Genomic DNA, 16533 nt, shown 5'->3' with positions numbered 1-16533 from the left:
GAGACAGTGATGAAGCCAATTGAATATGGAGATGGTTAGGAGGTCATGATTGACAGAGGCCAGTGGGCAGATTTGGCCAGGATGCCGGGGTTAAACTCTTATTCTTTTCGAAGGACATCCTGGAATTTTTAACGACCACAGAGAGTCGGGACCTCGGTTTAACGTCTCATCCGAAAGATGGAATTTTAGCTCCTATCCTACATTAACACACTTAAACCGACTAATTAAAGCGTTATTAGGCTTACCAGAGCGTTATTAGGGTTTAAGGTGTCCACTCTAGACAGGTGTAGGCTTACATAGGTGGTCCTCTTGGACTGGGTTTGTTTGGACACCTCATGCCCTAAAGGGTTGTTGTTGCTAGATTGGATATGGCTGAAAGTTAACAAGAATTATTTGTATTATTTATTAAATTTCCAATTTATTGTATTTTATTAACATCTACACCCACCTCAACCCTAAACCCAACCGTCACAGCACTGTAGTTGTACCTAGTATTATTTATGCTATCTATTAAATTACCCAATAAATTGCATTTTGTAATGCCTACCCCCACCCCAATCCTAACCATCACAGTAGTTAAAATATTAATTGTTGTTAAATTTGGAAGAAATCGGCACTAGGGGGCGCTTTAATACCTCGTATGATGTTCAATGTATAAATAAAATAATTAATACATCATTTTTATTATATATTAGATGTCCTCTTTCAAACAACACTACATCCGAACTGCTTTAATTATTTGTCATTAAAAAAATTCTGTGCTGTACAAATCTCTAACAATCACAGATATTGCTTATTATTAATTAAAGATTGCTAAATATTAATTGACATTTATTTTTGTTTAAATGTCTGAAAGTGTTTTAAACATGAACCCCAATGTAAAGTAAACCCTGTGAATTGCTGTTTGCAACTTGCATTTAGTTTGGTGTGGTTATGGCTTGTGTTTTCAGAGGTAAATATTACTTCACGCGGGTGGAGGTGAACAATGCTGTTGTCTCATAAATGACAGTAGTCTTGTGGTTTAGATCTAGGCTATTGAAAAAGTCACAGAAACCAAAGCCACGTTTCATTCATAGCAGAACAGCACAGCTTTATTTAAAATTGACAGAGGTGTTAACGAGATCAGATCTTATTCCACAAAAAAGGTGGACCTGAAGACACATGACAAATGACTTCTAGCTGTGTGACACCTTATCATGATACCTAATTCATTCCCTAAATGACCATATAAATGTATTGGTAACCCATTAAATTACTGACTAAAATCAATCTGAAATAAAATTATTTTTAAAACACATCAACAAACAGCATTCATAAAACAAAACTGAAACGACTCCTCTGTTTACTAGCACGCTCCGCAAGTTATTCTCACAGCTTATTGCCCGTATACCTCGGGATCGTCTCAAAACCGCTACTTTTAAGATGGTCAGCCGACCTCAATCAAGCCCAAAACAAAGAACACGGAAAAAACGGAGTAGGCACTTCTGTTTTTTTCCACTTTTTCAGGGGCTTTGTGGGCAAAAATCTGCATCTCCACAATATTTGCCATCCCAGTGCTCAATCATTCACTTTGTTGATTAGTGGGTGCTTGAATATTTTTTGTTGCTTTTTAATAACACATATTGAGACTGGTGTTGTTTGACTTCCGCATCCAGACAACTAAATGTGTAATGATATTTTGCAATTAATCATGAAGCAAAATGATTTTGGATCAGTCTGATTGGTGCAAATATATGTAATAATTTGTTGACTCTCAAACAGTAGTTTACACAAAGCTAAAAGAAGATTAAGAAGGCATCGTAGAGCTCGCTGTTGTTTTGTGAACATCAACACTGAACTTTGAGGTCAATGCTGTGGGGAGAAGTAAATGGGATAGGGAAGACAACATTGACTTTCTTCAATACTTTTTGGGTCATAGATGAATCACGAGCTGCGTAAAGGGAGACCAGTTCAAACAAAGGTAATAAATAAAGCTGAAATAAAACATATGAAGTTCTGCTTCGGTGTTCCTTTGTGTTAGAAATTTAGTAGATGTGGCTCATAGATGAATAACTGAAGGGTTAGTTTAAGTTTAAGGTGCTGACTTTCTTCCAGTGTTAGAGTTGAGATTAAATGGGAGAGCCCAGACCATATGGATACTCAGTGTAGATTTCGCTTGAAGACTTCTGAATGTTAAAAGGGGCATTACGGACCCTTCCAGGGGCTGAGAATGGGAAGGTTTGTTGGTTAATAATAACTCTTCAGTCCATTCTGTGTTCCTTTATCTCTTTTCCAATCCTTTATCTCTACATGGTGCTTGCATAATGAGGATGAACTGAGGTGGAAATTCTTGTTGACTTGAAAGTAATACAGAATCCATATTTACTGCCAGACATGACAGAGTCCATCGTCCGTTCACTTTCAGCCCCGTCCACCAGAAGTCTTCCTTGAAAAATCTCTTTGTGGCACGAGTGAGGCGTTTTCCTCGAGCTCTTCCTGGTTTTAGGGTTCCTCTTCCTGATTTTAGGGAGGAGAAGGTGTCGTGGTCTCCCATGATGGAGTGTTGACAGGCCTTTAGTTCCCACAGCAGCTTCGAGTGGACTGTGCGTCTGGGTCCTGCAGGTTCACGCCCCTGTGTCGCACAGCATGCATAGGGTTTTGGGTGTCTGTTTTTGGCATCTTTTTTGCTATTGAGAAATAAACAAGAGTTGAAAAGTCAAGAGGCTGAGTTACATTCATTTATGCCATGAAAATGAAAGTCATCTCTTTAATAATTCAGTTTATTTTATCTAAAATGGACTGGAAATTTGCTTTCAAGCTTTGCCGCCATCCAGTAACAACTGAAAGGAATAAAAAAGTACCTGTCCTACATTTGTTTGTTACTTTCTGATAGTTTTACTTTTAATTCAGAAGAAAAATTTGACACTACTTTCATTTCATTGCAGTTATAAAGGGTTATGTTACAAGCATAATAAAAATATTAGCTGCCCCAAAATGTGTGTGTCATTTCAGCTTAAAACACCCCACTCATCATTTAATTATTTGTGCTGGGGATGTCCAGGAAGCAAACAAAAACCTTTGCAAATGAGAATCTTTCCAGATCAGAAAAGTAAATATTACAGCTTGTGCCCAAACAACGGCAACCTCCCGCTCTCCGTCATGAAGCAAATACAGAAGTAACTGAAAATGCAGTTCAATGAAATTCTGGCAGTCCTGGCTCCATAGGGAGCAAATTTCTACTGAGCCCACTGTTAAAATGGCCAACTTTACAGCAGAAAAGAAGGTGTTTACAGCCTGGTACAAAGAACGATTTTGGTTCATAAAGGTGGTCCTGCTCCCCATCTCCACCAGAGACGCGCGGCGACCAGAAGAGACCACGTCGCTGAGAGATCTTCATCCAAGAGACCTGGAGCCAACGTGTAAATATTGTACATAGTTTCTTAATAAAAGATAATAAAGATTATAGCTGCATGAACTGTGTGGACTGGTTAACCTTCACTCCAGCAGTGCAACACACTCTAATTAATTCATTAACACAATATTATGAAGTTTGGCTTTAATTTAGGAAAAGAAAACCTCTTCTGTGCTAAAATCGGATGTTTTTTCAGCGTTTTTACTTCAGTCTTTAATGTCAGGTGATCCTTCAAATGTCAGTGTAAAGTGTTGAGTATACTATTAGTGCTCAGTCGTGTTTTTCATAGTTACCAGTGCTGATGGAGTTTTTTTTTTTAAAGCGTCATATTCTGCTGGAAACGTTTCATTTTAATGCTAATGTCCCATAAGCTGAGGTCTTGTGAGTGACTTCCCAAGTTGGTCAAAGTCTACACCGGTGACATGCTCATCTACTCCCAGAACCTGCTACTCTCTACCTACACGTTGTCAGCTGATGTTTCAAAACCTCAACACTCGCATACAGAACAGCCTCAGCGTCTGCACCTCTTACCGGCACTAGCTGCAAGTCTACACCCCCTCTGTCCAGAAGTGAGCACAGCCTCGTGGTACCATCCCAGCAAGCATTTTTTTGGGGGTGTTTAAAGGTGCCAACTGACGATCAAAAGTAAAAATGACTAGTTTTATCTCATCCCAACAGGGAAACCACCAACAATAAAGAATGAGTTACTATCTGGTGTCATGGCTTTGCAATTAAAACAAGTTTAGTTATAATGGAGGTCATTGGGGGCAAAAACAGCCACTTGAACAATACATAAGGGTTAAAAGTCTAACAGACGGCTTGGTTAAAACGAGGCTAAAATCTAGGCTGTCAGTGAGTGTGCACCCCTAACCCCGCCTCTCACAGTGACCTCACTAGCTCCATTGAGTGCATTGTGTCTCAGATTGCATGCAAGTCTGCAGCCAGATACTACTGGAAGCTAGTCATCAAATACACAAGAACGAATGACTACACGTGTCAATCTGTCTATTGATCCATCTAATCTGTCTAGTCAGTCTTTTATTATCTTTTATATGCGAAAATATTCATTCATAAAAATATGTATATATGAACACTGGGTCAAATAGGGTCCATGTGTTTTAAATCTAATAACAAAAATAACCCAATGTTGGTTTTGTCCATATTTAAATGAATGTGTGTAAATGCACGCTTTGATCAAACCTTTTATTCACCTTGATGATATGGTGCTTTTTTTCCTCAACGTCCTCCAAAGTTTCCATGTTTGGCCGTGTCTGCCATATCTGTTTTGTTTAAAGAAATAAAAAAATAAAAAAGAATGCATCGGTTCCTGCATGTAGAATTCAGAAATCTCATGGCATTGAAAGACAACTGGCAGCAGTTGAGTGCCGAGGTCAAAGGTCAGATGAGCAGGCATCACACCTGATCTAAACCTGGGGCAACTGTACAGTAAAAAAAACAACAAGATTAAGAAATATTGCTTTAATTTGGGAGAAAAAAAACTCTTCCGTGTTAAAATTTGATGTTCCTCCAGCGTTCTTACTTTAGTCTTTAACGTCAGGTGATCCTTCAAATGTCAGTGTAAAGTGTTGAGTATACCATTAGTGTTCAGTCGTGTTTTTCATAGTTACCAGTGCTGATGGAGTTTTTTTAGAGCGTCATATTCTGCTGGAAACGTTTCATTTGAATGGTAATATGCCATAAGCTGAGGTGTATGAGTAACTTCACAAGTTGACCATAGTCTAGACCGATGACATGCTCATCTACTCCCAGAACCTGGGAGAACGAAATGTTGCAGCTCGTCCGGTCTTCAATGATGAGCCCAAAAGAGGCCACTTCACAGAGCCGGCCCAAGGCTTAAGAGAACTGAGAGGCAGGACAAGATGGCGGGCTGGACTTGGTTAACTTTAGATTTTACACAAATCTCATTATTTTGTTTTTCACCTAAAATAGTAATTAAAACATCCAAGATGTGTTTTGCCTCATCAAAATGTGGAATTTGATCAGCAAACTACTCGTTCTAGGACAACTATGCCTTCGGCTAAATGACTTGGTTTCAAGTACGATGCCAGACGATTCAGAAATAAAAGGTACTGACTGCACAAACAGATAAACGACATGATGCATCTCATTTCACCACAACTAAAGGCAGCGACAAAAAAAAAGTCAAGCTCTCACGATGATGACATTTCTCATGCAACCCTTTAGTAAGCCTACATAGTATTTATGCTTTATATATATATATATATATATATATATATATATATATATATATATATATATATATATATATATATATATATATATATATATATATATACATATCCATGGTCTACTGTAAAGTAATATGGTTCTGTCATAACGTTTTGAATAAAAATTTGGATTTGGATAAGACATCTTTAGCATAGTTTTGATTTTAAGGCATAATAAAGATCAAATGCAAGTACGAGTGGATTTACATTGAAAATTTCATATGCATCAAGAAAACCATGTGCTAAGGAAATTTCAAACCATTTTGAACGCACAGAGACGAGCTTTTGTGCAAAAAAGAACTTAAAGGTGCCTTTAAAAAGTGTCAGTACTAATAAAAACAAAAAAGCAAACCCCCAATAGGTGGCAGCAAGAGGCCGCTCTATTTGAGTAAAGCATTGAGCGATTCATTCAGCCAAAGAAGCGAATAGGATGAACGGACAGTTGAATCAATCACTGAATCATCGACTCACCCGAGTCTTCTTTGCGAAGGCCTGAATCGTTCGTGTAGGGAAAGGTCGCTGTGTATTATTCAGAGATGGCCAGCTGTTCTGCTGTTTATTTTATTATAATTATCACAATGATTTTACTACTACTACCATCAATAAAATTATTAATAATTATAATAATAATAATATTGCCGGAAGTTCTTCAGCGCATGCGTCACGTGTTCATCATCAGCATCCATGACAACGTTTCTGTGGGTGTTGTTTGAATCTCGCTGTGTCGATTGGCATCTGATCTCTGCGTCCTTCGTGACAATTTTTCCGGATTATCGACATTATTGATCGTTGGATACGTCGATTGATCGCCTGCTGTTCCCATCATTCAGGTTTGACCCTTTTTATTACGCTGTGCTTTGTGTTTGTGTTCAGTATGTCTTGTGTTCACTACAGGTTCCAGAGTCGACTCGCCTACGACTCGCTCAGGTTTGAAGGCCTCAACATCACCGCTGGAGAGCTGAAGCGGCAGATCATGAGGAGCAAGAGGCTGAAGTTCTGCCAGCTGAAGATCAGCAACGCCCAAACTGATGAAGGTGAGTTGAGGAAAAGACACTTCAACTGTTCTACACTAACATTAGATGCGTTATATCAGACACTTCTGGAAGCTGTAAGGTGGTGCTGATGCTGACACGTAGTGATGTTTTGACTGTTTTAAAAGGCTAATGGCTCTCAAAGTATACCGTGCTCAATAATCATTTGCTGATTCTGATTTTATTTTGCTGTCAGAATACACAGATGATGCTCTCATCCCGAAAAACACGTCGGTCATCATCAGACGGATCCCTGCGGCGGGACTGAAGTCCTCAAACAGAAGATTTGTTGGGTAAGTGCTGTGAAATGAGCACAAGCGTCCTCTGTTAGATGTTATATGAAGACTCCTGGTCTGTCCCTGGTGTTTTAGTTACACATGCTCCTTTGTTTTGCAGACATCAAGCTGGACGATGGGGTAAACCTTCACCAAGAGGTGATCCTTCACTCCTCTCACTGGAGCAGTTGTTGAAGGTATTGAACAAATGAATAGCAGAATAGCAAAACGCAATGTGAAGCACACAATACACATACACACACACACACACACACACACACACACACACACATACACACACACACACACATACACACACTCAGCTTCTTAGGGAGATTTGAGGGTGTTTGAAGGGTTGAGGGTGAAAAAGATTTAAATGTGCAAATGCCTGTGAAACAGACTGAGAATCTGGCTGAGGCAAAGGCGTCAGAGGAGGACAAGCTGAAAGCGGTGATGTACCAGTCCAGCCTGTGCTACTACTCCAGCAGGTGAGCGTTCAGACACTGACAGGTTTGCTTTGTGAGAAATGTCTGAACTGATTCTCATGGTTCTGATATTCACTAGTGAGGCCATGAAGCTACTTGGGATCCCGGGACACCACATTAGGCACTGCCCCACTAATGTGGTAACTGGGTTTTCCAAGCTCACGGTTGCTGTGAACTGAGCTCTTGTCCTCATCAGTCAGATTGTTTGCTCAGAGTTTGACTGTCACTCCTCAATTCACAGGGCAGCGGCTCTGCTCCGCACAAGCGCATCCGGAGGAGCACAGGGATTCCCCGCAGCTTCCTGTTGGAGGTGGATGACCCAGACCGAAAGGGAGTCATGATAGATGGCAGCGGCAGATACGTCATTCCCATCATAGACGCGTGAGTAAACTGTACTTGGCATAGCCGCATGTTCTAGTGTTTGTCCAAATCTCACATGATGTCTGCTTGTGTGTGTTTGCGCTCGATCTGTTCAGTGAGGCCTATGCTGCTGAGAAGAGAAAGAGGCCGTCCTTCTCCTACCAGACCGAGCCTTTGCCCTCCTCGTCCTCAGCAGGTGCGGCATCTTCGGTCCGGGACGCCGGAGGGAAACGGTCCCGCTCCCCATCTCCACCAGAGACGCGCGGCGACCAGAAGAGACCACGTCGCTGAGAGATCTTCATCCGAGAGACCTGGAGCCAACGTGTAAATATTGTACATAGTTTCTTAGTAAAAGATAATAAAGATTATAGCTGCATGAACTGTGTGGACTGGTTAACCTTCACTCCAGCAGTGCAACACACACTAATTAATTCATTAACACAAGATTAAGAAATATTGCTTTAATTTGGGAGAAAAAAAAACTCTTCCGTGTTAAAATTTGATGTTCCTCCAGCGTTCTTACTTCAGTCTTTAACGTCAGGTGATCCTTCAAATGTCAGTGTAAAGTGTTGAGTATACCATTAGTGTTCAGTCGTGTTTTTCATAGTTACCAGTGCTGATGGAGTTTTTTTAGAGCGTCATATTCTGCTGGAAATGTTTCATTTGAATGGTAATATGCCATAAGCTGAGGTGTATGAGTAACTTCACAAGTTGACCAAAGTCTAGACCGATGACATGCTCATCTACTCCCAGAACCTGGGAGAACGAAATGTTGCAGCTCGTCCGGTCTTCAATGATGAGCCCAAAAGAGGCCACTTCACAGAGCCGGCCCAAGGCTTAAGAGAACTGAGAGGCAGGACAAGATGGCGGGCTGGACTTGGTTAACTTTAGATTTTACACAAATCTCATTATTTTGTTTTTCACCTAAAATAGTAATTAAAACATCCAAGATTTGTTTTGCCTCATCAAAATGTGGAATTTGATCAGCAAACTACTCGTTCTAGGACAACTATGCATTCGGCTAAATGACTTGGCTTCAAGTACGATGCCAGACGATTCAGAAATAAAAGGTACTGACTGCACAAACAGATAAACGACATGATGCATCTCATTTCACCACAACTAAAGGCAGCGACAAAAAAAAAGTCAAGCTCTCACAATGATGACATTTCTCATGCAACCCTTTAGTAAGCCTACATAGTATTTATGCTTTATATATGTATATATATCCATGGGCTACTGTAAAGTAATATGGTTCTGTCATAACGTTTTGAATAAAAATTTGAATTTGGATAAGACATCTTTAGCATAGTTTTGATTTTAAGGCATAATAAAGATCAAATGCAAGTACGAGTGGATTTACATTGAAAATTTCAAATGCATCAAGAAAACCATGTGCTAAGGAAATTTCAAACCATTTTGAACGCACAGACGAGCTTTTGTGCAAAAATGAACTTAAAGGTGCCTTTAAAAAGTGTTCAGTGAGACGTTCGGTGAGACGAGTGCACGTTGCAGCGTCATGTTATTGACCCATTCCGGACGCCATAGAGAACAGACTACACAGCAGATACAAAACACATCACAATGATCACATTTTCATGCACATCATTTTCTGATGACTTGTAATGCCTTCATTCATATTATACAGCAGTAATCAGCATTTTCCCAAACCAATATTTTATTTTCCCAGAATCCATTTAAATATTCTTGGATTAGTTGAAGTGTAGCTGCTGTGTCCATCAAAGATCTTATTCTTCATAATTACTTGTGTTTAAATAATCAATTGGATATTTCAAAACAATTATTTAAGACAAAGAAGAAATGAAGTTTTTGAAAGAAGCATCTTCTGCCAAACAAGCCACTGATTTGATCAGAATACAGTAAAAGTCTATTGTTTGAAAAATATTTTCACAATTTGAGGTAACTGATTACTGTGGTAATTTAAAACTTGTTTTTCTTTCTGCAATGCAAACTGACATTTCAGCAGGTATTACTAAGTTGTGCTGCTTAATATTTTAATGTAAACTTTGAAACAATTTTTTTAATAAAAAAAAATCAGGATTAATGTCAAACAGATTTTTTATATATATATATATATATACACACCACACACACACACACACACACACACACACACACACATATATATATATATATATATATATATATATATATATATATATATATATATATATATATATATATATATATATAATATTAAAGATCTGCTAATTTAAATATATTTTCTGTAACTTTAGCACATTTTTTAAATAAGATTTCACATATTTAGGAAAAATATATGAATCAATCAACTTTTACTCATAAACGTTTGACCAAGTGTGCAAAACTTCTTTAATTATAAAATTAAGAACATTTACCATGTTGAGAAATTGGCTTAATTGTTTCATCACAGTCAGATTTGTGCAATCTTCATTTGAATTCTGTGGTCCCAATAGTCAGTATTTTGCACATAAACTAATTTGTATATTGAATTAATTTCTGCTTCTTTCAGGAGAGGAAAGCACAGAGAGCTCAAACCAATCAGCCTCTTTCCCAGCAACACTTCCTGCCTCTCCAGCTACAGTCCTGATCACATCACCACCAGGGGCGATTTTCATACTGTTGTAAAGAAACACTTGGACATGTGATTATGACATTTCAGGAACGTCTGGGACTGGGAAGTAAAAAACATAAATTTTTTTCCTGTGTTTGTAATTTTCCCTCTCTGTTATTTTAATGATATATTTCTAGTTTGTTAATCAGATTTGTCACATCACACTATTTTTTGTTTATTTTATTCGTTTTGTGGCTTTGCCATTCAATTTTAAATACAAATCTGTAAACTACAGTTCAAACATTGATATGATCCTGGAGTCAGTTTTTATTATAAAAAGTTTATTTCATATTCATTTAATGTTGAAGATATGCACAGCTTTTTAAATAAACTTGAAATATTGCATCCTATTTTCCTCTATACACAGTATATATGTGTATAAATGAGCCTTACCACAGTCAATAAGACGAGCTCTGTACAACAATATCTTTTGGTCTAGATTAAAGACTTTTATGTTTTCAAATACATTTTTACTATTTAGTTTCTGTTTCCCTTTCTGTTTATTTGTTGGAGAGCACATTGGTCAATGAAAGTGGTTAATATTTTGTGATAGCCTAAAAGTAAACCATTAAATAAAATGTAAATAAATAAAATTGCCATAGTCAAATAAACCAATATGTTTTAGGGCACGCATATTTACATATTTTTTATTTGGCATGGTTGTTTTAAGTTTCTTAAAGCTATTTTAATAATAATAAATAAAAACCTTCACTCAGAATGAATGATTAGCACTTCCCTGACCTAATAAGCTAATAGCTAATCAAAATAAACTGTAGTATAGTTAGCTTTTTTAATCTTATTAATGCTGGTTGTCGTTGTATCTGATACTGGTTTATATTTTTGATTTTGATTTTTTTGGAATGTATTTTGGTTTATTGTATTGCTTATAGCATTATTATGATTAATAATTTTAATAATACTATAAAAATATTAAATCACCCAGTCAGTGCAGGAAAATTATGAAAATTTAAGTATACAAAGCATCAAAAGAACAATGTCATTGCTAAAGTCCCGGTTGGTCTGATATAGGCCTAGTTAATTATGAAGTAAATATAGAAACGAGAATATTAGTTCAGTGTTTTTTTTTTTTTTTTATGAAACGCAAACCATCCCAAAAGCAAACAAAAATCAATGGTAATATTCACTAACATGACCAGATTTCTGAAACCTGTGACGATTTTCAGTGGTCAACATTCGTCCTATAAAAAACGCCCATTTATGCTTATTTTTTATTTTTTATTAATATAAGACCAGCATTTTATTGAATAATCATAATTTAGATATTTAGCTACTGCATTTAATAAAAACTCAATTATAAAAGCACAGAGTTCGTGCTGATTTAATTAATTCACTGCTGATATTAAATATTGTTTACATTTAAATGAGGCTCGTCATTCTGTCACTACAGCAACTTGAGTTGATCTTTAATATACACAGCTGGTTCTGACCCGATCGTCTCGCAACAAACTCTCGACAACTTTTGAAAAGTTTGATCAGTTTCTCGACTTTGGAAAGTTGTTCTTGGGTCATCTTGATGGAGCAGCGTCGCTCAAGAAGAACCAGGGCTCTCCCCGCACACACGAGTCACTTCTGGCTACAGGGCGTCTCTACCGTTGAGCAGCTCGCAGCGGCGGTCAGGTCAGATCACACCTACAGCTGCATCTCTGACCCAGCGCTGAAGAAGCGACACCTGATGAACGCGGCGGCCCTCCCTGTCCTCCGTCCCGCAGCAGCAGCAGCAGCAGCAGCAGCAGCATCAGTGTCTTCCTCAGTGAACGAGTGTCAGCAGGAGCAGCAGCTCTCCATCCACGGCAGAAGCGTGCAGGACTATCAGCACATCTTTCGCTCCGTCGTGGAGACCGGCTGCAGCCGCTACCGCTTCAAGCGAGGCCTGGGGATCAAGCAACGGCTGTGGGAGAAGCTCCACCGGCCTACGCTGCTGGAGACCGAGCTGCCTGATGGACGAGTCTTGATCACGGAGAGCAGGTCCAGCGGAAGCAGCAGCGCTCCTCAAATCCACGTGGACATCAGTGGAGAGCCACTACCCGAGGAGGAACCCCGAAGAAAGAAGCCCAGACACTGAGCCATCATAGTGTCCCATGAAAGATCAAGGGCACGTATGTACATACTGTATATAGTTATAGAGTAAGTCTTTACATTAAGTTTTCTTTTCATTCAAAGTTTTTATCACTCTGCTGAATGTTTTGATGGTTGCTGATGTGGCTCTTGGGTTCTGGTTGTCAGGTTGTTTTGGAAAGTTTTCTGTGTTTTTGACATGCGCTTTGCAGGGTTTTCTGAGCGGTCTCTTAGTGTTGCTGGTCAGTTGCTGGACTCCTCTGAGTGTTGGTCGGTCAGTGATAGGTTAGTATAGGGTAGGTTAGGTTAGGGTCCCTCACATGGTTTGCAGCTTGACGTGCTGTGAGGGCTTCTGTGCATCAGTGATGCTGAGAGCTTCACCACTGGTACTTCACAAGTACTGGCAGGGTCACCCATAGTGGACAGGTCTCAGCTGAGATGCCAGACCAAGACAAACCACCTGATTGTGGACACCTGATTGTGGCCTGATGTTGCAGGGAATAGATCACAGTCTTAGCACAATTGCCTGCATGGGAGAACTTCAAAAAGGTTTTGTATGTGTAAGGAACAAATGCACCAGTGGGACCATGTTAATAACTTAGAAGAATAAATTACCTAAAAGATTTTCTCGGTCCGGCTTATTTTAATAATAATAATAATAATTCCTTACATTTATATAGCGCTATTCTGGCCACTCAAAGCGCTTTACACAATGGGGGGGATGTCCTCATCCACCACCAGTGTGCAGCATCCACCTGGATGACGCGACGGCAGCCATTTTGCACCAGACCGCACACCAGCTGATTGGTGGAGAGGAGACAGTGATGAAGCCAATTGAATATGGAGATGGTTAGAAGGCCATGATTGACAGAGGCCAGTGGGCAGATTTGGCCAGGATGCCGGGCTTGAACCCCTACTCTTTTCGAAGGACATCCAGGAATTTTTAACGACCACAGAGAGTCGAGACCTCGGTTTAACGTCTCATCCAAAAGATGGAATTTTAGCTCCTATCCTACATTAACACACTTAAACCGACTAATTAAAGCGTTATTAGGCTTACCAGAGCGTTATTAGGGTTTAAGGTGTCCACTCTAGACAGGTGTAGGCTTACATAGGTGGTCCTCTTGGACTGGGTTTGTTTGGACACCTCATGCCCCAAAGGGTTGTTGTTGCTAGATTGGATATGGCTGAAAGTTAACAAGAATTATTTGTATTATTTATTAAATTTCCCATTTATTGTATTTTATTAACATTTACACCAACCCCAACCCTAAACCCAACCGTCACAGCACTGTAGTTGTACCGAGTATAATTTATGCTATCTATTAAATTACCCAATAAATTGCATTTTGTAATGCCTACCCCCACCCCAATCCTAACCATCACAGTAGTTAAAATATTAATTGTTGTTAAATTTGGAAGAAATCGGCACTAGGGGGCACTTTAATACCTCATATGATGTTCAATGTATAAATAAAATAATTAATACATCATTTTTATTATATATTAGATGTCCTCTTTCAAACAACACTACATCCGTACTTCTTTAATTATTTGTCATTAAAAAAATTCTGTGCTGTACAAATCTCTTACAATCACAGAGATTGCTTATTATTAATTAAAGATTGCTAAATATTAATTGACATTTATTTTTGTTTAAATGTCTGAAAGTGTTTTACAAATAAACCCCAATGTAAAGTAAACCCTGTAAATTGCTGTTTGCAAATTGCAATTAGTTTGGTGTGGTTATGGCTTGTGTTTTCAGAGGTAAATATTACTTCACGCGGGTGGAGGTGAACAATGCTGTTGTCTCATAAATGACAGTAGTCTGAGGTTTAGATCTAGGCTATTGAAAAAGTCACAGAAACCAAAGCCACGTTTCATTCATAGCAGAACAGCACAGCTTTATTTAAAATTGACAGAGGTGTTAACGAGATCAGATCTTATTCCACAAAAAAGGTGGACCTGAAGACACATGACAAATGACTTCTAGCTGTGTGACACCTTATCATGATACCTAATTCTTTCCCTAAATGACCATATAAATGTATTGGTAACCCATTAAATTACTGACTAAAATCAATCTGAAATAAAATGATTTTTAAAACACATCAACAAACAGCATTCATAAAACAAAACTGAAACGACTCCTCTGTTTACTAGCACGCTCCGCAAGTTATTCTCACAGCTTATTGCCCGTATACTCCGGGATCGTCTCAAAACCGCTACTTTTAAGATGGTCAGCCGACCTCAATCAAGCCCAAAACAAAGAACACGGAAAAAACGGAGTAGGCACTTCTGTTTTTTTCCACTTTTTCAGGGGCTTTGTGGGCAAAAATCTGCATCTCCACAATATTTGCCATCCCAGTGCTCAATCATTCACTTTGTTGATTAGTGGGTGCTTGAATATTTTTTGTTGCTTTTTAATAACACATATTGAGACTGGTGTTGTTTGACTTCCGCATCCAGACAACTAAATGTGTAATGATATTTTGCAATTAATCATGAAGCAAAATGATTTTGGATCCGTCTGATTGGTGCAAATATATGTAATAATTTGTTGACTCTCAAACAGTAGTTTACACAAAGCTAAAAGAAGATTAAGAAGGCATCGTAGAGCTCGCTGTTGTTTTGTGAACATCAACACTGAACTTTGAGGTCAATGCTGTGGGGAGAAGTAAATGGGATAGGGAAGACAACATTGACTTTCTTCAATACTTTTTGGGTCATAGATGAATGACGAGCTGCGCAAAGGGAGACCAGTTCAAACAAAGGTAATAAATAAAGCTGAAATAAAACATATGAAGTTCTGCTTCGGTGTTCCTTTGTGTTAGAAATTTAGTAGATGTGGCTCATAGATGAATAACTGAAGGGTTAGTTTAAGTTTAAGGTGCTGACTTTCTTCCAGTGTTAGAGTTGAGATTAAATGGGAGAGCCCAGACCATATGGATACTCAGTGTAGATTTCGCTTGAAGACTTCTGAATGTTAAAAGGGGCATTACGGACCCTTCCAGGGGCTGAGAATGGGAAGGTTTGTTGGTTAATAATAACTCTTCAGTCCATTCTGTGTTCCTTTATCTCTTTTCCAATCCTTTATCTCTACATGGTGCTTGCATAATGAGGATGAACTGAGGTGGAAATTCTTGTTGACTTGAAAGTAATACAGAATCCATATTTACTGCCAGACATGACAGAGTCCATCGTCCGTTCGCTTTCAGCCCCGTCCACCAGAAGTCTTCCTTGAAAAATCTCTTTGTGGCACGAGTGAGGCGTTTTCCTCAAGCTCTTCCTGGTATTCCTTTCTCTTTCTTTCTCTTTCCGTATCCGTCTTGGGAGGTGAAAGGGTGAAGGGTGGGATTTTAGGGAGGAGAAGGTGTCGTGGTCTCCCATGATGGAGTGTTGACAGGCCTTTAGTTCCCACAGCAGCTTCGAGTGGACTGTGCGTCTGGGTCCTGCAGGTTCACGCCCCTGTGTCGCGCAGCATGCGTAGGGTTTTGGGTGTCTGTTTTTGGCATCTTTTTTGCTATTTAGAAATAAACAAGAGTTGAAAAGTCAAGAGGCTGAGTTACATTCATTTATGCCATGAAAATAAAAGTCATCTCTCTGGCTGTCTTTAATAATTCAGTTTATTTTATCTAAAATGGACTGGAAATTTGCTTTCAAGCTATTCAATCAAATATCTCGTTTGTCGCGAGGGGCATGAATGAATTCCCTAATTGAAAGAGCCAAACTGCAGTTAAAGTCCACCATTTAATAATTTGGCAAATAATTCGACTACAGATGTCCATGTAAACACCATCACTTTCTCCTGTGTGTGTGTTTGTGTGTGTGTGTGTGTGTGTGTGTGTGTGTGTTTTGACTCTGAAACTCATGCGTGCCCAAATAGACACTCCCACACCATCTCACTTTAGTTCCTCCGACACTCCCCCCTAAACAGAGCTTGACACGCCCACTTTTCTGACTTTTTCCAAAGTAGAGGTGTGGAAACACCCTGCTGAAACAAGGGGGTTTCATGGCCCTTTAAGTGTTTGGAAACAATTTGTGTTTTCCCC

The 16533-nt window shown here is 39.0% G+C and overlaps 3 protein-coding genes across 7 annotated transcripts in view; 2 read left to right on the top strand and 1 right to left on the bottom strand.

Moving 5' to 3' along the window:
* Positions 1-1064: 1064 nt before the first annotated feature.
* The window catches only part of rab5b (RAB5B, member RAS oncogene family), a 26121-nt gene continuing 10652 nt past the window's right edge, over positions 1065-16533 (bottom strand). Inside the window, exon 6 of one of the 2 annotated variants that reach the window (XM_068223357.2) lies at positions 1065-2666. In XM_068223357.2, coding sequence (XP_068079458.1) covers positions 2554-2666 — 113 coding nt within the window. In that variant the 3' untranslated portion in view covers positions 1065-2553. Of the gene's footprint in view, positions 2667-14359; positions 16005-16533 lie in introns of those variants that run through there. The other variant, NM_212885.1, reaches the window with a different exon arrangement.
* si:rp71-45g20.11 lies at positions 6325-10884 on the top strand. Of its 4 annotated transcripts, XM_073912760.1 has the most exons (8): positions 6325-6674; positions 6868-6964; positions 7068-7143; positions 7346-7434; positions 7511-7571; positions 7673-7812; positions 7908-8115; positions 10304-10871. In XM_073912760.1, exons 1-7 carry the CDS (start codon positions 6515-6517, stop codon positions 8080-8082), a joined length of 798 nt encoding a protein of 265 aa, XP_073768861.1. In that variant the 5' UTR covers positions 6325-6514; the 3' UTR covers positions 8083-8115; positions 10304-10871. The 4 variants fall into 4 exon arrangements, 3 of the variants coding, with proteins under 3 accessions (XP_073768861.1, XP_073768860.1, XP_021334633.1); XR_012385436.1 differs by lacking the exon at positions 7511-7571 and having other exon boundaries at positions 10304-10884; XM_073912759.1 differs by lacking the exon at positions 10304-10871 and having other exon boundaries at positions 7908-8169.
* tbccd1 (TBCC domain containing 1) overlaps positions 12035-16533 on the top strand; it is a 24920-nt gene continuing 20421 nt past the window's right edge. The window contains exon 1 of the mRNA XM_073911450.1: positions 12035-12522. The gene's annotated coding sequence lies outside the window, so the exon portion shown is untranslated. The remainder of the gene's footprint in view (positions 12523-16533) is intronic.

Source organism: Danio rerio, chromosome 9, assembly GCF_049306965.1.
Source record: "Danio rerio strain Tuebingen ecotype United States chromosome 9, GRCz12tu, whole genome shotgun sequence".
NCBI classification, from domain to species: Eukaryota; Metazoa; Chordata; class Actinopteri; order Cypriniformes; family Danionidae; genus Danio; species Danio rerio.
Note: the sequence above shows the minus strand (reverse complement) of the source record. Positions and strands in the feature narration are given on the sequence as shown.